Here is a 23,838-nt window from a genome sequence, read left to right on the forward strand (position 1 = left end):
TTATTTTAACTTAAATACACACACACAATGACACAGTGCATTATCATCTATTTACATGAAGTTACAATGACGGTTCTGAGAACATAGCAGTGAATTGTGGCTCTAAGACTCCCTTTGCTTGCTCTAGAGACACAACTCGGCACCATCAGCAGCAGGACGTCCTTGTTTGTCCTGTCTTCCTTAACGATGGAGGAGAGGTAATGGGGCAGCCCACTGAGTACAAAAAGTTTACCAAGTGTCATTCCTGTTAAATGAGTGTGTGCTGGGTATCAGCTGATGATGGAAGGACTATGAAAATGGCTTCCTCTCTTGCTCTGCTGCTGGAGCCTCCGAAGAAATTCTGACTTAAATGTGTGCCAAATCAGAGAGAGGGCAGAGCAGGGATGTTGTGAGGGAAGAGTTCAGACCTTCCTTGGAAAAATAAAAGGACTAAAGAAGTAAAAAGAAAAGAAAGTTGAAATTACATCTCATTTTTTTTTCTGTCCTATGCTATGAATTTTGTTGCTGTTGTTGTTTAGTCTCTTAAGTTGTATCTGACTCTTTGTGACCCCACGGACTGTAGCCCACCAGGCTCCTCTGTCTGTGGGATTCTCCAGGCATGAATACTAGAGTGGGCTGTCATTTCCTTCTCCAGGGGATCTTCCCAAGCCAGGGATCAAACCCATGTCTCCCACATTGGCAGGTGGATTCTTTACCATCTGAGCCACCAGGGAAGCCCTGCTTTGCATTTTAGACAAACTCAAATTAATTAGAACACCACTCTCAGGTCTTGTTTTATAAAAGATCTTTTACTTAAAAATGAGGCCTCTCAGGGATACTAATATGGGTGTAGTCACATATGTTACACACGAATAAACAAACTTACAGCATGAAACAAAAAACTGGTGTTGCAGAGTGCTATGAACTGTCTAACAAAGAATAAATATTATGTGTTAAACCACAAGGTTCCTCCACTGAGGTTCAATCCTGGTAAATGAAAACCTCCTTGGGTCAGGAGAGCACCTGGAGCTCCATTCTGGAACTGGTGGTCGGTGGAGGGTAGCATGGAGGAGGGAGGGCAGTGAAGGATTGTGAGGAGCTGACAGGTGGGATGAGGACTCTTAAGGATGTCTCAGGGTCAAACTGAGGTCTTCCAAGTTACTGTGATGTAAACCTGCCGTCACTTCACCCTTTTGCAAACCTCTAGCTGAACTAGCCTTTTCTGAGCAACGTGACTGTGAAATAATGATTCTCTGGGAATTCACAGGAAGGGAGGGTGCTGGATTTTTAGTAGAGTGTGGAATGGAGTTGTGAGCAGTGCTATCTAGAGCTTAAGGGGCAGGGAGACCCTTAATCCAGCAGATGTCTGGATTACCTGACATTGTTTAACATGAATGAGCTCTACAGACATTTAAACACGCTATTCTTCCCTACACCATTACCTTGAAATTCATGTATTTTTAAATAAGGACATTGATATATAAATTAAAATCACATATAAACACTGGAATCTCTGTTTTAAATTACAAAATATTAGTGAGTGCTTTCCTACAGTTCTGTCTCTTCTTGAACACATTCCGACGACATCCCCATGGCAGCAGTCGCCCAGCTGGCACCAGAAGGTGAAGAACATCGCCATGTGCAGCTGCCGGAGCTTGGGAAGCGGGTGTCTTAATAATACATGTTCTTATCCCACCAGCCTAAAGAAGGAGGAAGCAGTAAGTGAGAAACAGAGGAAGGTCTGCTGGAGCAGATCAAGAGCCCCCAAATCCCCCATACATTAGTACTCACTTCCAGGGAAGAGTCTGATGAAAAGCTTCCGCACCTCATCATACACCCAAATCAGAACTGCGTGTGGCACAGCCACAAACCAGTACTGAGGCCTGGGAGGAGAGAGGGGATGGTGTGAGACCCACACACCCATCTTTAAGTGGCTGAGTGCCTCATTCATTCTCCTTTCTAGACTGGACAGAGCAACCCCACTGGGTCACACAGCATAGAACCCCAAGGTTTCTTATTTAACTGGACTGTGACTGCTAGAAACAGTGACTGCCTGAGAAGGGATCTGTTGGATGAAGGTAGAGATGGGATGGTGAGGGATGGAAAACCCACCTCCTCTTCTGAAAAAACGAGCAGGTCAAAGCCTCACACTGATTAAAAGAGAACAACAACAACAGTTTCACTTTCTCTCTTTGGAAAGACTTGAGGGGAAAGACTTTTTAGGCTGTGACAGCCAGATTGGGGCCGGTTCCTCCCCGTGGTTGCAGGGAACCTCACCGGATCATCGTAAAATTCAGGGCCTGGATGCTTCCGAGGCCATAGGAGAGGATTAATGCGATGATAATCTGTGAGGCAATCCCCACCCAGATGATTTTATTTCTGTAAGACACAAAAGCAAACAAATTCTGAACTCCCAGCCCCAGGCCCACATACCCACATGCAGTCATCTGGGCAGCAAAGGGCCAGGCTGAACCCCCAGGGCGGCTGCACCAGTACCTGAAGAGGCCTTGCTGGAAGATGGAATTCCTCCGGGTTTTCCTGATGATCAGATCTGCTATTTGCTGAATCATGATGCTGACAAAGAATGCTGTGTAGCCCGTCCATTCTAGGTATTTCCTCTGGTACCTTGTCTGTCAATGGCCAGAGAGAAGACCATGACGCCCCAGATGGACACCTCAGGGAGGTGTTGGTGCCCTTCTACGAGCCTCGACTCTCTTTCCCCTCCCCATGATTGAGAGAGGGTCACTTCCTGTGTTTGGAACGAAACCTTTCTTCCTTTCACCTGGCGAGCAGGAAAACTGCTAACTTAATGGACTTGGCCCAGCTGTGGTGCTGCTGGCTGCTCCTCCTCTACACTTGAGTGTGCTAATCATTGAATCGTGTCGGACTCTGCGATGTCATGGACTGTAGCCCACCAGGCTCCTCTGCCTATGGGGTTTACCAGGTAAGAATACTGGAGTGGGTTGCTGTTCCCTTTTCCAGGGGATTTTCTGAAACCGAGGATTAAACCCAGGTCTCCTGCATTGCAAGCAGATTCTTTACCATCTGAGCCACCAGGGATGCAAGCTAATGTAAACAGGTGAGCTCTAGACCTCCAACTTGAGAGATGAGCTGAGCCTGGCAAAGGCAAGCTGCTGTGACCACAGGGCCCTCAAGCCCTGTTAACCAAGAAAACCATCACCTCCCCTGTCCCCTTACAGCCATCCAGGGAGGATGCTGCCAGCAACTTGGCCCTTACCCATTCCTGTCCGTAGCTGTCTTCCAGGTCATTCACATTGTCGTTCTCCCACTCCACCCGCAGGTTGAGGATAGTGCTGGGTAGAAAGCCATGCTGCGCGTACACGGTGAAATACGTAACGAAGGCCCCCAGGGCCTGCATGAGGCCTAGAAGAACAGGAGAGGTTGAAGTGCCCTGCCTCACTCTCCTCTGGGCTCCCCCCACAGCCCACCCTGCCCCACAGGGGACGGTGGGTCTCTGGGCAGTCCCTCCTCGCACCAATGTGCAGGTAGGAGTACAGGGCAAGTGGCGCGTTCACCAGCCTGTCCTTCTTCTTGTGGCGAGGCTTCCTGTTCATAATGTCGCTTTCGGCTTTCTCGTAAGCCAGGGCGATGGAGGGAATCTAGAGGGAGAGAGTAGCATGAGGCCCGACCCTGAAATACTAGATGGAAGGAAAGAGTGGCAGCACAGCCAGGGGCCCGATGTGGGGGGCTGGGGTGGTGGTGGTGTTACGGAACTGGTCCATCCAGGGAGCAGACAACAGGGTGTGCTGTCTGCAGAGAAGATGATCCACCTGTGTCTGATCGTCTGATCGTCACCCTGTGCTGCCATCTCTAGATGATCTAGTTATAAAGCACTTTCCCTTCCCACCACTGAGAAGTGGTTGTCTCCTAGGTCCTCCCCCTGGAGGGCAGAGAACCCAAATTTCTCACAAGTTCCCTAGTGATACCTGGAAGAACCACAGCAGTGGAGATAAGAAGAGCAAGCTTGCTGCAGGCTCTGGGGCTTCAGCTCCCCTCTAAGGTAGAGATGCCCCAATATCCCTGGACCATGGAGGCTGCCCAGGTGTCATGTGAAATGGGGAGTAGGCAGTGACCTGCAGAGCTGTGGGTTTTGTTTGCTCCCCGAAGCCTCTGTAAGCTAGAGACATGGGAGTGACTGTCACAAATCTTCCTAAGGGGATTCGTTCTAGCAGAGGGGAGGTTTTAGGTGACATTTCTATAGGTCTGTGTGAGGCTTTAGTGTTATTAATGGCTGCTTCTTACTGTGTTTGGTGAGGGGCTTCCAGGTCACAGATTCTTTTACTTAACAAGGGGTGGCTGTGAGTTATCACTTTGGCCACTGGGCCCCAAGCAGTACAGTGACTATTTTGGTGACAGCTTTTTAAAAAAAAAAGAGGGGGAGGCACATGAGCTGAAACTGACCAATGGCCTGGTTTTTTTTGGAAAGGTGAAGAACTCATGTGTTGAAAAGTTCTTCTGTGGAGTGAAGTGGTTTTGATTTTCAAACACTTGATAGATCTCTCTGGTCCTGTGCTTTGAAGTGTGGTTGGTGGACCAGCAGACTCGGCGTCACTTAAGAGCTTGTCAGAAACCATCATGTTGAGGTCTGAGAAGCACTGATTAATCCATCTCCTGCCCTTGAAGGTAATGACACTGAGGTTTCCCTCACCTGAGGAAGTCATCAGACCCTGTTCCCTTTCTGGCTACTTACTATGTCTGTGCCCAAGTCGATGAACAAGATAGTAATGGTGCCAATGGGCAGGGGAAGCCCAGCAATGATGTAGATGAGAAAGGGGCACAACTCGGCGATGTTCTTGGTCAGCGTGTACGCGATTGTCTTCTTTAGGTTGTCAAAGATCAGGCGACCTAGGCAGAAGACATTTCTCCCCATAGGACTCACTCCTCATTTCATGGTTGGCCCCAGCCCTCGCTAAGACCACTCAAAACTCCACTCACCTTCCTCCACCCCTGTGACGATGGACGCGAAGTTGTCGTCCAACAAGACCATGTCAGCTGCATTTCTGGCTGCATCAGAACCTGCTATTCCCATGGCGATCCCAATGTCTGCCTTCTTCAGAGCTGGGGAGTCATTAACTCCATCCCCGGTCACAGCGACCACAGCATCCTGCAGGGATGGCGGAAGGTTGTGGGAGGGGGATGGAGGGGGTTAGTGAGCAGCCTGGAGGTCCGCTGCACCAAAACAAAGGCCCGTTTTGGGTTAGAGGAAAAAGATTAAGATGGGAAATCCCAGAAGTAAGAAGAAGCTCCAAATAAGATGTGTTTGAATGATCAAAACCATATGAATCCAAATTGTAAAGGTAGTCCCCTGGGGAGCAAGCAGGAGGGAGGGTCCCTGAGTGGACAGGGTCAGCCCCGACAGATGGAGATGTGGGGTGGTGACCTCACCAGAGCCCTAAGGGGGGGCAAGGCTCAGTGCTGCTTCTCCCCATAGAATGATGACAGACCTAGAAGGATCCCCGGGTGCTGCATTCACCCACCTGCCTCTGACAGCCCTCCACAATGATCAGCTTCTGCTGGGGGGATGTCCGGGCAAAGATGATCTCCGAGTGGTTGGCTAAGATCTCATCTAGCTGTTCCGGGCTCATGTCCTTCAGCTCCATGCCGGTCACCACAGCAGCCTTAGCATCCCTAGACAGGCAGGAGGAACTGGGTGAGGGCATAGGTGGAAGCTGAGGTTAAAACACTATTCTGGGCAGGAGGTGGGGTGAACCTCTTTGGCTTTATCTGGAACCCCAAGTCCTGGCTCTTAAGCATCTGGAAGGATGATGGGGTGTGTGGGTCTCTTGTCAAGATAGTGAACTAAGGCAGACAGGCATTTCCTTGTGTCACATGACAGTAGGAACAAGTCAAGTAGCCATTTCTTACAGGAATGGGTGAGAGGTGGCACTTCCCAGAGCAAAACTTTACTCAAAAGAGGAGGTAAAAAACTGCCTATTTGTACATTTTGAATCCAAGAATCCAGCTTTTGCCTGAACACATGGGTGACAGCTCTTTGCTGTTTATTTCAGACTCACAGTGTCTACTATGCAACCAGCTATGTAGAGAGAAAAGTTAACTGAGGTCTTTTTGAGGAAAGTTTTTATCTGCTGCCTGTAAAAGTGAGGTTCTAGGAACTACTGAGACTGCAGACCTGACCATGCTGTCCCCTGGAGCACTGTCCAAAGGAACATCAAGCTGAGCCCAGATCCCCACTTGGTCTGCAGGGCTGGGGGCAACCTGTGCCATGTGGCCCCTCTGACTCTCCCCCACAGCACCCACGCTCTCAGTTCCAAGTCCCTGGCTCTCAGTTCTGAACCCCTGACTCTGTGTAAAGCTCTCACAGATCCTACTACCTTTGCCAGGGGTGGGGGCCTCTAGCTTTCCCTTCCCTTGGTGAACATCTCAGCCTTCAAATCTCTGCTTAAACGTTCTTTAAGCACAAAAGCACAAAACACCGCATGCTTTTTTGTTTATCTTTTTACAGTTTTGAGCTCTTTTTAGGTCTGCTTTTTTTTTCTATTGGTGCTAAATATTGAAATTCTAGCACTTGACTCAAACTACAGGTTTTCCTATATTCTGGTTAAAAAAAAAAAAAAAAGAAAAGGGAAGAAGCAAGAAGGAAAGGCTTGTTTCCCTTCTTCCCCGAGCTACGAAAACAGTTTTTCCCTGATCATGAAGCTGCAGTTGATAAAGTGGACAATTGAAAACATTCACAAAGTAACCACCCCTCTCTCCTGTGTGGTGACTTGTAGGAAAGAGTAAAATCCTACTGTTTCAAAAAACAAAACAAGTACAACCTCTGAAGCTGTTTTCATAGATGGACGTTATCACAGATGTTATCTACACATAAGAGCAGTGGGGCTCCAGACACAAATGTTGTGCCCAGAGGCTGTTTACCTGCTTGGTGTCCTAACTGGTAATTTGTTGCCCTGGCAGTCACTTATCACCTGTCAGCTCTGTGTTCCTAACAGGTATAACTGTTTGGGTAAACTAGGAGATGTTCTTGGGTCTTTCCCCCCATATGCATCAAAGTATAATAAAGCAATGACATTTATTTTCCAACTAAGACTTTGGAGACTTCGACTGATTTAAATGATCAACTGTCAGGTTCCCACCACCAGCACCTCTGTGCCTGTGCTTATTTCACTGAGTTTGTTGTTGTTTATTGCTGTTTAGTTGCTAAGCTGTGTCCAACTCTTTTGTGATCCCAGGGACTACAGCCTGCCTGGCTCCTCTGTACATGGAATTCTTCAGGCAAGAATACTGGAGTGGGTTGCCATTTCCTCCTCCAGGGGATCTTCCAGACCCAGGAATGGAACCCATGTTTCCTGTGTCTGCTGCAATGGCAGGTGAGTTCTTTACCAGTGGACACCAGAGAAGCCCTCCATTCTATTCATGACCAAATAAAAAGCAAAAAGAAGTATGTTTACATAGCAATACATTATGAAAACACATTATGAAGCCTAAAAACTAAATATGGAATAAATACTCAAGATGCAGACTAGGGGCTCAGAGAACACAAAAGATTCTCAGTGTTCCTGAGAATCTGTACCAATGGCAGGTAATTTCCCATAAAGTTTCTGCTTCAGTTTCCTCACGCTAAATTCAGCACTGAAGTTTTCAGATCTACTTCACTGGGCTGAAATACAGGTCATTTTCATGGTCTCAATACAGTGGCTGGCACATATCAGGTGCTCGATAAAATTTTGAGTAATGACTAGATATAGAAATTACAGAGTATGCTTTATCCCCTCCGCAGTCCCAGCCTCAGCCCACTCCTGGGCATATACACCGAGGAAACCAGAACTGAAAGAGACACGTGTACCCCAATGTTCATCACAGCACTGTTTATAATAGCCAGGACATGGAAGCAACCTAGATGCCCATCAGCAGACGAATGGATAAGAAAGCTGTGGTACATATACACAATGGAATTACTCAGCCATTAAAAAGAATACACTTGAATCAGTTCTAATGAGATGGATTAAACTGGAGCCCATTATAGAGAGTGAAGTAAGCCAGAAAGATAAAGAACATTACAGCATACTAATGCATATATATGGAATTTAGAAAGATGGTAACGATAACCCTATATGCAAGACAGAAAAAGGGACACAGATGTATAGAACAGACTTTTGGACTCTATGGGAGAAGGCGAGGGTGGGATGATCTGAGAGAACAGCATTGAAACATGTATATTATCAAGTGTGAAACAGATCGCCAGTCCAGGTTGGATGCATGAGACAAGTGCTCGGGGCTGGTGCACTGGGATGACCCAGAGAGATGGGATGGGGAGGGAGGTGGGAGGGGGGTTCAGGATGGGTAACACATGTAAATCCATGGCTGGTTCATGTCAATGTATGGCAAAAACCACTACAATATTGTAAAGTAATTAGCCTCCAACTAATAAAAATAAATGAAAAAAAAATAAATTAAAAAAAAAATCACAGGGTAAACCAGCCAGAAATTATAGAGTAAACCAGCAGATCATATTTGGCAAAAAGGGGTTTGCTCCAGACAACTCTTTAGAGGCAGTAGGGCCTGTGATAAAGGCCTGAGTTCTGCTGTGTGGGTTCTGAACTCACTGCTTGTTAACTTGCTCCACAGGAAGGTTGAGGCGTTTGGCAATGTCTTCCACTGTCTCACTGTTGGCGGAAATGATGCCGACGCTCTTGGCAATAGCTTTGGCTGTGATTGGATGATCGCCTGTAACCATGATAACCTAGAACACAGGCAAGGAGATAGGCATGTGGGTGGTGAGGGACTCCACTGCTCAGGCGAGTGGGGATGACTTGGTTTTGCCCACTCCACCATGGCGAGGGGGCACAGTGGCTTGCAGTCCTTGATCTTTAGGTCAGAGTATCACCTGTCTCAGAAGGACACATGGATCCCACTGGATCGACCCTTGCTTCTAAACCTTACATTTCCTCCTCAGACACTGGAGGAAGTCCTTCCCTTTGGTGTAACTTTGTGAGTGGGCTGCCAGATGTCTCCTTCAGCATCTTCATGATGCTCCACAGCCTTGGAATGAACACAGTAATGGAATTCAAATTTTGACATATCATGAGGGAAATGGACTATGGGAGCTGGACCTTGAGATTAAGTAGCAAAACCTTTTATTGTCTGTTGTGGTCTAGGATGACATGTGGTTACTTCATGGCTTTCTGTTCATTGCAATTGCACTTGTGGTTTATTCCACACAGACACAGTGACTATGCTTTTATGGGACAGTTACTGAAATCTTAGTACAGTGAAAGTAGAGACTTAAAAAAAAGGGGAATTATGACATTTAGGGGAAGAGACCTAAATACTGGCTCTCCTATGACAGACATTCCTAGAAAGGAACTCAGCATCCGTGGAAGATGTGTGAAGTCAGGGATGTGCAAGTCCCACCTTGATCCCTGCGCTCCGGCACTTGGTGACAGCATCAGGTACTGTGGACCGAGGCGGGTCAATCATTGACAAGAGGCCCACAAAGCAGAAGTTGGAAGTAGGGAAGTTCATTGTTTCTACATCAAATGAATACGTTTCTGGAAACTCGTCTGTCGGCAGGTAGAGGTGACAGAAACCTGAGATGGGTATGAATTTAGGAGTTGGTGAAACTAGGATTAAAAAATGATGAAAGAAAGAGGGAATATTTTCATACACTTCAGTCCTTTGTGTTTTACCAGTTTAAGAGAATTGATGTCAGTAAATCTGGCAGCTCAGATGGTAAAGAATCTGCCTGCAATGTGGGAGACCTGGGTTCAATTCCTGGGTTGGGAAGATCCCCTGGAGAAGGGAAAGGCCACCCACTCCAGTATTCTTGTCTACAGAATCCCATGGACAGAGGAGCCTGGCGGGCTACAGTCCACGGGGTTGGAAAGAGTCGGACATGACTGAGCAAGCGACTAACACACTTTAGAGTTTACCATAATTGTTCAGTTCCTTCAGTTCCATAACATGTTGTTTTAGGAAAGATATGTTTCATCCCCAAATCATTCACCCTGTGCCCATTAGGTATGCTCTGGAGACAGAAAGCCCGAGAGTGGACAGTCTGTACTTCTGAGGAGATTGCAGTTTACAGGAGGTGTGGGGGTAGAGACAGAGACATAAAGAGATGAAGAACGGGGAGCTGTGCCCAGAGGGTCCCCTCCATCCATTCCCACATTTGTCTCATGCTGTTCCCTCTGTGTGAGTATGCTCCCCCCACAACCCTTCACATCTATCACTCAAGGTCCAGACTGAAATGTAACTCCTCCCATAAAATCTTTCCAGACTTCTGGTCTGCAAGGGCCCCCACCCTCCTACGCCATCACACAGTATCCCCTGCATGCTGACCACATTCTCCTTTAAGAGATGAGTGGATGCCAGGGCTACCCCGCTGCACCCCAAGCCTGCCTCCTTGTGCCTGCCAGCAGGATCCCGCTCTCTCACCCAGCACGCGCTCCCCTATGCCGCCCAGCTCCATGTAGGCCGTGTGGAAGGCCTCGGCCGTGCTGCTGTCCAGGGGCTGCTCCTGCCCGTTGACCATGATGGTGCTGCACTTCTCCAGGATCCGCTCGGGGGCCCCTTTCATCACCATGAGGAAGCGCTTGTCGTCTGGGTCCTCGGTCTCGTGGATGGAGAGCTGCAGGGGAGGGGTCGCGCATAAGGACACCGTCTCTACTACAAAGGGCCTGAACTGGATGGACAGAGCTTTTCATGAGCAAAACATATCTTTCTCTGTGGTTTCTGTTTCTATTCTCCGTGATATATAAAGGAAGAGTGTTCTCCGCAGGCATGTTCTGTCCTTTCTACTTCATGCCAAGTAATATGCAGAGACTGAGGGACTTCATGGCAGTCCAGTGGCTAATACTCTGAGCTCCCCATGCAGGGGGCCTGGGTTCCATCCCTGGTCAGGGAACTAGATCCCTCAGGCCACAACTCAAAGAGCTCACGTGCCAGAGCTATTTTGCTTCTTTAAGTTGAATGATGCCCCCAGAGACCTTCCAAGTCCTCATCTTAAACCACCTTGATAAGTGCCGAGTGCTGCGCAGGCGTCCACACATATAAGGTGACTTTAAAGCATCTCAGAGCTCCCTGGCCTCTTCTGTAGGACCCACTCCTTTCTAGCAACTCCAGGGAGCCCACTTTCTCCATCAACAATCTATACAGGAGGCCTCACAGAAGCTGCTCTTCCTCTCCCTGGAGAAGACGGAGCCCCAGCAGGATTCTTGTCTGTGGTTGGAAGGCCACCTGCCTAGGCTGAGCACACCCCCTGGGTCTGCCCGAGTCCTGGCTCTGGCCCTTGCTGGCTGTGTCCTCTGTTTCCTCGTTCTTGACTACCTAATAGAGTTGTGAGGAGTGTGGAAATCAGCACATGATAGCCATGATTACTACTGTTATTTTAAGATTGCTAGTCATTCTATTTTCACTTATGTTTTGAACAGAGATCTGAGTTCCTCTACATTTTACATCATACATTTTGTTAGTTGTCTGCTTTGCTAACCATGACTCTTTACTGGTCAATTATCCACCAAGATGTTTGTTCCACAGTTATTTTTCAGTCCTAAATTCCTTCCAAACAAAACGTGTGCGTAATCACTAGAAACTTGCACACAAACATTGTCATCCTACTTACATAATTTAATGTTATGCAAAGACTAAGTCCTAGAGAAGGAAATGGCAACCCAACCCAGTATTCTTGCCTGTGAAATCCCATGGAGAGAGGCGCCTGGTGGGCATGGTCCAAAGAGTCGGACACAACTGAGTGACTAAACAACAAAAGACCAAGTCACAACACCCCACTCTTGCTTTGGAGTCTCCAGAGAACTCCACCTGTAGCAGCACTTTGTTCTCTGTCCTGATCTGAGTAGGGTAGACATGGCTGCCTGCTGGCTATGCTGGTGGGAGGGGAGACAACCAGGCAAAGGTGGCCAGTCTCCCCCTGAGCAACAAAGGGTGGAGACTCCTGTGCACTGCTGGCAGGGCAGACATGGAAAGCAACGCTTTGGGTCCTCACTGGTCCTCACGAAGGGCAAGGTTCACCCAAATGGCTTGAACTGACCACCTGGCCTCTGTGTTGCAGTAGAAAAAGCATAGACTGAGGCATCAGACAGACATGTGGAGACTTAGATGCTCAGGTGGCTCTGGCCACCTCAACACTTTCTAAGGCCCATTTCCTTGCTTGCAGTTGGGACTTCACCTGGTCCTACCTTCAAGGCTTATGGTGAGGATTACATGAGACCAAACATGAAGAATGCCTGATACAGATGGGGCAGCTGGCTTCTCCTCACTGCCCCCCTCACTCAGCCTGTCATGTTGGGGGGTGTGGCTCCTGCCCCTCCCTGTGCCCAAGTCACCAGGGCGGGCAGTGGTGTGTCTATGTGCATGTTATACAGAAAGGCCACGTGTGGGAATTGCAGGCTCCATTGAAAGCTTCATCTTTTCTCTCCTCTACTTGTTCTGTGTTAACCAGATGTCCAGGCTCTGAATCTCTGAGGACTGTTTTTAAAGTCAAGTGTCATTCAAAACACATACTGACTAAAGGATACCTATGAGTAGAAATGCTGCTGTAGTGATAATAAAGATTCAGTCGGTACTAAAGCCCATGAGCCCTAGAGCCTGTGCTCCACAACAAGAGAAGTCACTGTAATGAGAAGCCTGCACACTGCAACAAAGTCCCAGCACAGTCAAATATAATTAAAAACCAAAAGATTCAGTTGTGAGGGGGAAGTCACCTGAAATTTGTTGGTCGAGTTAAAAGGGATTTCAGCTACTTTGCGGTTTCTTTTTCTAATATCCATCACGTTACCCAGCATGACCTCTGAGAACTTCAAAAGAGCAGTTTCTGAGGCATCTCCAACCACAATTTTCTGTGAATCAAAAGATACAAGTAGTTGCAGCACATAATCAGGTTCTTCTGTGGTTATTTTCAACCAACCAGTGTGCAACCTAAGCTTACTAAGTACCAGAGGAAGAGAACAGTTATCCCATAAGTGACAGATTTACTACTGTTAGTGTTAATCATGTCTGACTTGGGACTGTAGCCCGCCAGGCTCCTCTGTCTATGGGATTCTCCAGGCAAGAATACTGGAGCGGGTTGCAATACAGGAGACCCAGGTTTGATCCCTGGATTGGGAAAATCCCCTGGGTAAGACTACTGGAGTGGGTTGTCATTTCCTTCTCCAGGGGATTTTCCCCACCCAGGGATCAAACCTGGGTCTCCTGTATTGCAACCCACTCCATTATTCTTGCCTGGAGAATCTCATGGACAGAGGAGCCTGGCGGGCTACAGTCCAGGGGGGTCGCAAAAGGTTCAGACACGACTAACACCTACAACTGTCAACTGCAGGGCGCCACCTGCTGGCGATAGGGGAGTTCAGACAAGTTAGAGCCCTGAGAGCGGGAGTTTTCCTGGAAAAAAAGCAATGAACTCGATCTTGGAGGGGGGCAGGGGTTGTTCCCTGGAACTTTGATTGTATCTTCTTAGCTGGTAAAGAATTTAGGACAGTAACTTAAAGGCACAATCATTTTCAAGAAAGAGACTTTTCAGAAGACCTAAATGAATATTTTGAGAACTTTTAAATTTCTTGAAGTTAGTGACAGTGAAAAAGCTTCCTACAGGTCTTGTGGTTAGATTCGCTCTCACAGAACAAATGCTATTCAGTTGCAGAGATTAAATCAAGCACCAGATCAGAACAGAGAAGGTGACTTCACTCTGCAAAGTGGCTGCGGCTGAGACTGCGTGTGGGGCTTCACCTTCATGATAGGGACGCTCTCCTGTCCAGGTCTGAACTCAGCGCGGTTACACAGCGTTATGATCTTTGACAGGGAGGCCCAGGTTGCAGAGCTTTGATCAAAGACTTGATCTGGAAAGAAGAACCATGGATGCTCAGGGTGCCAGGCTTGTGCCAACGAGCAGCACTGTTCACCCACGGCCACAGACCAGCTGTGCTGAGCCCACCATGCAGGGCCAGGCTGGATGCACCCCAAGGCTTACTTGAATGGTTTTCACTAGTGTCCGCCACGAAGATCTGGTGGTCGAACCACAGATGGGCCACTGTCATCCTGTTCTGGGTCAGGGTCCCGGTCTTGTCTGAGCAGATGATGGAGGTGGAGCCAAGAGTCTCCACTGCCTCCAGGTTCTTCACAAGGCAGTTCTTCTTGGCCATTCGTTTTGCTGTCAGTGACAGAGTCACCTAGACAGAGGAGAGAGAGAAGCTTTGAGAAAAACCACCATGCTGAACTTGGGTTCAGTAATGTAGGAACAGTTAAACTAGTTTCAGGTATAGTTACAGATGCAGTAAAACTGCACCAGACCCAGTGGCTGAGAAGGCATATAAAGCTTGCACGCGCTCTCTCTCTCTCATGTCCCTTTACTCCTTGAGGAAAATGATCCTAAGGGATCCACAGGTAGCAAAGTTGGGCAAGTGTCAAGTCAATACAAAGGGAGTTTGGCTGCTGAGCGCCCGTGGTTCACAAGCAAGAGCGTTGTAAGACAGGTTTCAGGCACTATGTGCCAAAGAGCTTGCCCCAAATGGCTTACTTGTTGCTTTGGAGAATCAAGAAACACTTGTTTCACTTTAAGATCTCCAAATGTTAATAAATATTCTTGGCTCCCTCTGAAGCCCCCAGATCTCAAAAGTGTTCTTTAGGCTCCAGCTTGGTCAAATTACTGTCTGCTGGAGTCAGAGGAGACAGGCAATCAAACACTTCTGTCTGTCTTTGCTCAGGACGGTGCCAGGAGCAGAGGTATGAATCTTCCCCACGTGGGGGCCTTGTTTCAGGATGAGTTAGGTCCTGACACAGGGAGAACCAAAGTTAGACCAGGGGGCAGAGTGGAAAGGGCTGAACTACTCTGCAGGATCAGACAGGGAGTTTGTGTCTCAGACTGCCTCTGAGAGGGAGAAGTGAAATGAAAGTGTACCTATATCCCTCAGCTTTTTTTTTTTCTTTTTTCTTTCAAAAACTGTGGAAATGCAGGGAAGGTGTCAGGCTTCTAGAAAATTTCTAAGTGGTGGCTCAAGACTGTCTTATCTAGATCTTAAGGGGCAAAGCATCATATGGGATTTGCAGATAGATCTCTGAAAATGAAAATATAAGTTTTCAAGGACAATTCATTCAAATACTGACAGATGACAGTTCTCTTTGTCCCTCTAAGAGACAGAACATCCTATGACTAGCCCTGATGGAGCAGACTCAGCCGCAGCAGAGCAGGATGGCACACTAGCAGCACAGACTCACAGTGACAGTGGCCAGGAGACCCTCAGGCACATTGGCCACAATGATGCCAATGAGGAAGATGATGGAGTCCAGGACATGATACTTCATGGACACCGCGATGATGAAGAAAATGATGCCGATGGAGACCGCCACTCCCGCCACGATATGAACAAAGTGCTCGATCTCAATGGCAATGGGCGTCTTCGAGTCCTCAACTCTTGAAGCCAGCGAGGCAATCTGCCCAATGATGGTGCGGTCACCCGTGCTGATGACCATGGCAGTCGCTGTGCCTACAGGTGGAGCAGACATTTTATTCCAGGAGTCCGCAGCGAGGAGGGACCATGGCTTTATACGCTTCTTTCTTTGGTGGCTCACATGGCCAATCAGCACATGACACTACAGAGGCCAAACACCAGCTCTCTAGGCTCCTCAATTCCACATTTTCTCTTGGAAAAGCTTAGCAGCAAGAGATGGTAGAGAGAGAGAAACATAAAGCTTGACAAAGGAGAAAGGCTATGAGAGGAACCGGCAGTCCTGCAAGCTACCAGACCTACCTTCCAGACAGGTCGTGGAGAAGAAGGCGATGTTCTTGGTCTCCAGGGGACTTTCATGTGTGAACTCACAGGAGCGGGCCTGGGGCTCTGACTCCCCAGTGACAGATGAGTTGTCCACCTAGAAGGAGTTTTGAAAAGAGTTCAAGGTCACACAACTTGTTTCCTTCTTTGGTTACACTGAGACCTGGAAAGACCACAGCACCAAGAGCATGACCCTCAGGGCACCCATGACACTGACCTTACACCCCTGAGTGGACAGTAACCTGACATCCGCAGGGACCTGGTCTCCGCCTTTAATTTCCACTATGTCTCCCACCACCAGCTGGTCAGCAGGAATTATCTTCTTCTCTGAGTCTCGAATGACAAGCGCTTGCTGCAGAAGAAAATCATGACCCAGGCCTCAGATCCCGTCCTGGAATGATGCTGGCCCCCCTGCATGCCCCTTGTCCTCCACAGGCTCAGGAAGGAAGGCATGGGAGTGCATGCCTGTCAGAATAGCAGACAATGAAGCCAAGGCTTCTATTCAGGTCCTGAAGACCCTAAGAACTATTTTTCTTGAGTTGGAGCTCACAGAGATAGACTTCGACCCAGAAAATGCTGCCATGGGAGGTACAGCAAAGCCACAGCTCTGGGCCTGACAGACAGGGGGACCATTAGGATGAACCATCCTGCTGGGAAGTCTAGGAAGAGTCCTGAGGTTGAGCCAAAGGGATCAGTGATCTCGCTCAGGTCAGAAAGCCTTTAATGGAGTGAGAGATGGGTCTCTGCTTCCTAACACAAGAGATTCCACCCAGAGACCACACCTCCCAGCAGCTCTGCAGCCCAGTGAAGGTATGGTTCTGTGTGCTAACAGTGGTATCCCCAGAGGACCCCTCCCAGGTTGCTGCAGGAGGAGGGATCTGAGGCCTCCTACACTGGCAGCATTCGGGGGCAACATGCAGCGAGGCTCAGAAATAGGAGTGAAAAGACTGATGGTTTAAACAATCACAGGTTGGACCCCTTTGCTCATGTTGGAACCACCTGAATGACTTCTGTCTGAGTGGTTCACCAAGCTGAGGAGCAGCCACAGGAGCTGTCAGGCAGTGGCTAGTGTTTCTGTCCCATTCTGCTCTTGACTGAGCAGTTTCTTCCACCTTGCTTCACTGACCACACCCAGGAGGGAACGGGGGCTCCAGAGAGATTAGGCCAGTTTCCCCAAGACTCTGCAGACAGCAGGGAGGGGTCCCAGGCCTCCAAGCCCCGCCCCCCCCGTCTGATGCTCGCTTGTCTCAAGCCTGGAGACACCAGGGAGGCTGTCACACTTGCCTGCGGGATCATCTTTTGGAAACTGGACATGATGTTGGTGCTCTTCGCCTCTTGGTAATAAGCAAAGACCCCGGTTAGAATGACGACCAGGGCAAGCACAGAGCCCAAGTACACCTGGGTGAGGAGGACAGGCACCAGTCAGAGAAGCAGCATCAGGAATGAGACTGACCTGAGGGCCAGGGTGCTCTATGGGCCAATCAGAGAGATGGCAGTTGTATCCTGATGTAACTTGCAGGCCATACAATTCACCCGTTTGAAGGTTATAACTAAATGACTATTAATAATTAACACAGTTGTATAACAATCACCACAGTCCATCATTCCAGTAAGACCCCTTGTACCCACAGCGGTCACTCTCCCGCCCTGGCCCAGCCCGGGCAGCCACTGATCGGCTGTCTGAATCCAGGGCTGGCCTGTTCTGGACATTTCACACCAATGGAATTGCACAGAATATGGCCTTTTGCACCTGGCTTCTCTCTCAGCATCATGTTGGCTGCTCTAGCTCTGTGGTTTGAAAGTAAAAGTTGCTCAGTTGTGTCCGACTGTTTGCAACCCCATGGATTATACAGTCCATGGAATTCTCCAGGCCAGAATACTGGAGTGGGTAGCCTTTACCTTCTCCAGAGGATCTTCCCAACCCAGGGATCAAACCCAGGTCAACCACATTGCAGGCGGATTCTTTACCAGCTGAGCCACAAGGGGAGCCCAGCTTTGTGGCCCCTAGCTTTGTGGTTTGGTCCTACCTTATTATTAGACACAGAAGTTCTCCAGGGTAAAGGGAGAAAATTAGCTTTGAGGAGACAGAGCCCAAAACACCTCACATGGATGTCGAATTTTTTTTCCCCACATAGGAACTAATCATGTATTGCTTGATCTCTTATAAATTGATGCTCACACTGCTCTGAGACACTAGAGAGTCAGATATACTTTCTATTTTATACCTGGAGAAGTTATTGATTTTCTCTGACTCATGCAGTGATTGGTCAGTGGTAGACCCCTGACCCCAGCCCAATGCTCTGCCCAGGGAAGGCCTTGCATTATAGTGCACCCTTCCCACCCCCCAGCCCCCACCATCACCAGGAGCAAACCCGGGGGGAGCCCCCAGTGCCGTACGTTGTCCAGGGAGGAGGACTGATCATGGGAATACTGAATTCCATACGCGATCCAGCACAGGATGGCTCCTATCCACAGGAGGATGGAGAAGCCCCCCACCATCTGCTTGAGGAACTTGATGATCTCTGGGGTTTCCTTGGGGGGCGTGAGGCTGTTGGGCCCGTGCTGAGCCAGCAGTTCAGCAGCCCGGGCACTGGAAAGACCCTGAGAAAGCAGAGGGAAACGAAATAGGAGTTAGATGTTTCTACCTCCTCAGGCTGGATGTCACATTTCTGCAGACTGTGGGCAGCTGTGACTATGTCTCAGCTCAGTCACTGTGCCATCTGAGGGTCTCATTGGGTGGACTCCACCGTTCTCCTGGCACATCCTGTAAACTGTGGGACAAGGTGGATGCCCTGACACCTTCCCGCCGTGTGCCTCCCTTGCCCCTGCGTCCTCTGAGCCCAGGCTCCGCTGCTCCTCTTTGCCTCCCTCTCTGTAGGCCAGTGAGTCACACAGCACATATTTCTGTTCACTCGGAACAGATGTATCCAAATGTCCTGGTGTTAAGACACCACATCTTTGAGTTTGAATTCACAGAATGAAGCAGCACTTCTGCGATGGGAGATTTTAGGAGTCACAAGGTATCCCCCCTTCTTGGAGGAGGCCTGGACATGACCTGAATACTTCCTGGGCACAGGGTTTGAAAGCAACCCTGGACCATGACAGCGAGGAGGCACTCAAACCTTCCAGGGGTCACCACGGCTCAGCTGCAATCACAGTCAAAGAACTGTCTGTGACCAGACAGACAGCCCAGCAGCGGGCCTTGCCAGGCCTGTGGCTCAGGCATGCTACTCTTGAGGTTATGAGCCTCCTCTCACAAGGTGGGCATGTGGGGGGCTGGCAGGTCACTCACGAGCCCCAAGCACACAGCCTCTCTCTTTGTATGGTCCCCGATCCCCTCCCCTGTCACTGGTTCTCTGATGACTTACCGTAATGATGTTTGTACCATATTTTGTCTCCAGTTCCTCTTTGCTGAGTTTGTGGTCATCCTAAAGTCCATGAAAAGAACAGAGTGAATTAGATAATTCCAAAAGACTTGAACCCTAAGCCCTGACAAGCCCATGAAATCTGGGAGAAACTGAGGATGGGAGAGGGGCCAGAAAGTGTAGAAAGAAGGAACCTTTGTCCCAGGGGTTCCTGCAGTGAGAGAAGAGAACCTCACTGCAAGAGAGCTCACTGGCCAGCAGATTTTCTGGCCATCCCCGGAGAGTTCAGACTTAACTTGCCATTTACCACATGGTAGCCGTCCTTAGTTTTTATGAGTAAAGCAATGCATTTCACCTCAGTCTGGTCTCTAGCACATGCAGATCCTAGCACACCTGGCATCCAGACACCAGTGATCTGGAAACTCAACTCAGACCTGAACTGCAGGATTAATGGGGAGCCCATCAGCAGTGCCGAACCATTCCACGTGTCCTGACAGCTCCACACAGCCCTCACCATGCAGGCCATCTGGGAGAGAGAAATGGGCCTTTCCTTCCTTCAGCACTTGAGGCTCAGCTTGCTATCAGACAAGCCCTCAGATTAAAAACCTGCCAAATAAATACCGGGGGTGGGGGGCACACTTGCTAACTCTGCCACAGAATCATTAAACTAACGCACAGCTTCTCAACCTTAGCATTATTGACATTTTGGGTCAATAACTCTGTTGTGGGGACTTCTGCCCACCAGCACCCTCCCTTTGAGGAGCAATAACCATAAATATCTCTGGACATTTGCTGTGGCACCCAGGGAGCAAAGTTCCCCTGTCCTGTCCTGTCCCTTTCAGAATCTCTGGGCTAAAGGACTAGAAATCTCTTCCTGTGGCAAAAAAACCCAGCACTCAGGATCCTAAAACTCTGACTGTCAGAGACAAAATTTATACTGTGACTGGTACCAGAACCGTCTCTTTTCTTAAAGCAAAAATGTTTCATGTTACAGAGAGTTAGGGTTTTGTCCTGTGCTTAATCAGATTGGCCCTGTTCTTCCATTCACCGTACCAATACCCACTGAATATGACATTTCTGGGGAGCCATAGGATTAAGACATGGTTCTCTGCATAGTACGCCAAGTTTGGGGCAGAGAAGAGTTAACATGATTAAAGTTGTTGGTTTCATGGACGGATCTCAGACTCTAAGGGGAGTCTGCACCATCCTCCCTACTGGCCTGACTCTCTGGGGATGAGAGTTGGGAGGGTGCGGGTGTGAGCTCTGCTGGAAGAGCACTGGGCAGCACCAGGTGCCTCGGGCTTGAGTCACCTGCTTGTTTCTTCAGAAGCCAGGGACACTGCATTACTCATCTAATTTTCTGGAGGGGTTGGGATGCAAGGGCACCCAAGTACAAAGTCACAAATTACAGGATTCCTGTAAGAAGGTTGCGAAAAAGAGGGGAAAGAAAGCTGTTTCTCAGCAAAGAAGCAAAGGAATACCCCAGTCAACACGATGGAATTATTTTTCTGTATTTTCAGAAAAGGCTCAAATTTCAAGGAAGGTTCTCATTGTAATTAACAGGCATATGATAGAATGGATATATATTCATGTTATAAATAGTAATTTCAAGTAAGACTAGTTATATCTTCATCCCTAACTGCTAGATACCTGTAGGAAATAAGAATGACTACCTTAACCTTTCTCCAGTTTCTCTGTAATCCTCTTAACAACTCTAAGAGGTAGGTACCATTTTTAATTCCAATTTTTCAAAACAGGAAACTGAACTTCAGGGAAACAGATTTGAATTCAGATCCAATTCCAGGGTCATCAGAACATACATGGACAAACACCTTGTGGCATGTGTTGTTTAATGAGCTCTCCAGGTAAAATAAAAGAGCTCTGATTTGCAGCAGTCACATCTCAAGCTACTAATACAGTTACCAATTGGCTTGCTTGAATTCCGGAATGTTTAACAACCTGCTCTGTGGCACACAAGAGCTCACAGCACTACCAGCTGCTCAGAGAACCATAGCTCTGAAGTCTGCAGTGAAGTGCAGGACAACCCAGCATAATCTCAGACTCAGGGCAGGTTTCCATTGGCATTCCTGAGATGTAATCAGCCACATTTCAGTTCTTTCCCAGGGCGGCCAGCTTTAGTAGTAACAGGGCTTCACATCCACAAAGCACTGCCATTACAAGAGACTCTCACCTCACGTTCCCCCTGACAGACCCACGAAAATGGTTTGTTTCCCGTTTTACATAGAGAAAACTGAGCTTCAGAGAAGCTAGGTAGCTTAGTCCCCAGAGAACTGGAACCTCAGCTGAGCCTAAGGCTGCCTGAAGCCAAGACCAACTCTTACTACTGAAATCCTTTCTCATGGGGCAAATATACCCAGAAACCTAGCAAGTTTAGGGGCTTTCAGTTTTCTTCCTGGGTGGTTCTGGCTGATGAGATAGTTTAATTTCATAGGCTACTAATATCTCAATGAAGCAGCAGGGAAGGGAGAGGTCTGGGCAGTGCCTGTGGCAACTGGCCTCAGAGGAGCCCTCCATGGGCGTGCCTACAGCCTGAATGCAGGAATCTTCAGAGGGCCTGACCCCTGGGCAGATACAATCACACCATTTTTTTTTTTTTTCTTAAAACAAGGAAACACTCGTCAGGGATTTTGAAATTCTTAAGACTGAATTTTTCTTTTGTAAGAAGTGGGTTATAGGGGCAAGCTGTCACCAGGGCGGACAGTGCTCAAGGGCACCCATTTGCTCAGGGACCAAATCAACTGACCATATCAAGTTCTTTCTTAAGCTCCTCTTTCTGGTGGTTGTTTTTGCGTTCCAAGCACTTGTTTTTCAGGCCCCTGGACTTCTCCTTGCCATCCTCCTTGTCTGTTTTCTTAATGTCTTTGATTCCACCGAGCTCCACTGAGTAAACTTCTCTTTTCTGAAAGAGAAGCAGAGGTACCACGTTGGCCCGAGGTAAATGGGTTTTCTGAGGCGAAGCAGGGGGCCTCATGGTGGGTGGAACTTACAGGAAGGGGCCCTCCCCCCAGCCCCCATTCCCGGTCCCCCCTCCTGGGAGTTCTCTACAGCTCCTGCTAATAGAGCCTGCAGCGCCCTCTCTCTGCTCTCCTCTCCTGTGGAGGGCTGGCTGGGTGGGCTCCTCAGGGGACCCCTCCCTGGGCGAGGAAGTTCTTTTCCCCGACTCAGACGAGATCTCTCCGAGGAGTGGCAGGGTCTCGCTAAGTGCCTGGGCCCCACGGGACACCAGCGCGCCCCGTGTCTGGGTGGGGGCGCCAGGTCCCCACGAGACACTCCAGCGCGCCCTGTGTCTCGGTGGGCACGCCTGGTCCCCATGGGATGCTCCAGCGCGCCCCGTGTCTGAGTGGGGGCGCCTGGTACCCAAAGGACACTCCAGCGTGCCCGGTGTCTCGGAGCGGGCGCCTGATCCCCAATGGACACTCCAGCGTGCCCCGTGTCTCGGTGGACACGCCTGGTCCCCGAGGGACACTCCAGCGCGCCCGGAGGGTGTACCCACTGAACTCCTGAACCGCCGAGGGCAGGACGGCGTCAGGACCACAGAACATCCTCTCCGTCACCAGCCCTGCGCCGCCCTCCTCCGGCTCCGCGGCCACTTCCCGTGTTTGGGTCAGCATCTTTCTTCACCCCACAAGCCGGAGTTCCATGGCCTCCAGACCCGGAGCGGAGAGAATGGAGCAGAGCCCGCCCGCCCCTCCTCCCGCCCCGGCGGCACGCACCCGGTACATGGCGCGGGCGGGGGGTCCCGTCGGGAGGGCGGGCCGGGCACGTGGCGGGGGTCCAGTCGAGCGAGGACCGGGGTGCCGGGTCGCGTTGGGCTGGCTGCGGGGTCCTCGCTCCTGCGGGTGCGAAGCGCCAGCGCAGCCCTGCAGGCGGCGCGGCCTTAAAAGCGCGGCCCCGCCCCCGCCTGCGCGCCCCTCCCCGAGCCCCGCTCCCCGGCCGCCCCGCCCCCGGCCGCGGTCAGAGCGCCGGGTGGGCGTGGGGTCCAGTGGACAGTGCGGTCCGGCTGCCCGGACCTGCCGCGCGGAAGGCCTGGGGAAAACCACCGCCCACCCTTTCCCCTTGAGACTTGTCAGATTGTGAAAAGTCCTAAGCGGGGTGGGGATGGGGGAGGGGGAATTGTAGCTCCCCGCATTGGTCGTTCTTTGGGTGACCCGAGAGCGGACTTCGATGGGCGCTGTGGGGTCAGAGCGAAGTGGGGAGTAAACGAGAGCCCCTCGACCCCCAAAAGTAGCCCAGTTACTTGCAGGATCCAGATGCGGATGAAGGGGTATGAGGCCCGAGGGTTGAACAAGGTGCCTGAGGGGCACGCTGGGCCTGGGATCAGCACCCACCCTCCACCGATGGGGATGAAGACCTCTCCTTCCCGAAAGAGGGCTGCCCACAGCCGCTGTCATTTCTCCCTCCCCCCTCCCCTTCCCTCCCTTCCCTTCTTTTCTTTCCAAAAAGGCAGAGTTGGAACTCAGTCTCCACTCCCTCCTCCTGTGGAGCAGGGGCAACGGCAATGAGTCATAACTAAGTCCTCAGGGACAGGAAGACTCCGGCGACATCTAGTTACAGATACATATTACAGGTTCCTTAGCGTCCCACCTCCAGGAACTGCATGCTTCTGTGGAGTCTGTGTGAGGAGACACAGACTCACTATGAAACTTGCTTCCACTCTGCCAGAAAGCGAAGAGGAGGGGGTCTGCAGGCGCAGAGTGGCTGCAGCTGCTCTG

The 23,838-nt window shown here is 49.7% G+C and overlaps 1 protein-coding gene across 1 annotated transcript; it reads right to left on the minus strand.

The window, feature by feature from the left end:
- Positions 1 to 769: 769 nt before the first annotated feature.
- ATP12A (ATPase H+/K+ transporting non-gastric alpha2 subunit) lies at positions 770 to 22,857 on the minus strand. The gene is made up of 23 exons (XM_061133215.1): positions 22,840 to 22,857; positions 21,870 to 22,025; positions 19,109 to 19,168; positions 18,138 to 18,341; positions 17,025 to 17,138; positions 15,958 to 16,092; positions 15,720 to 15,837; positions 15,187 to 15,455; positions 13,943 to 14,141; positions 13,702 to 13,811; positions 12,681 to 12,815; positions 10,396 to 10,588; positions 9,373 to 9,548; positions 8,565 to 8,701; positions 5,478 to 5,628; positions 4,936 to 5,104; positions 4,691 to 4,845; positions 3,476 to 3,599; positions 3,218 to 3,363; positions 2,476 to 2,609; positions 2,257 to 2,358; positions 1,771 to 1,862; positions 770 to 1,679 (listed from the first exon to the last, which is right to left on the minus strand). The coding sequence occupies exons 1-23, from the start codon at positions 22,846 to 22,848 to the stop codon at positions 1,651 to 1,653; spliced, it is 3,117 nt and encodes a 1,038-aa protein (XP_060989198.1). The 5' UTR covers positions 22,849 to 22,857; the 3' UTR covers positions 770 to 1,650.
- Positions 22,858 to 23,838: the final 981 nt, after the last annotated feature.

Source organism: Dama dama, chromosome 30, assembly GCF_033118175.1.
Source record: "Dama dama isolate Ldn47 chromosome 30, ASM3311817v1, whole genome shotgun sequence".
Lineage (NCBI taxonomy): Eukaryota > Metazoa > Chordata > Mammalia > Artiodactyla > Cervidae > Dama > Dama dama.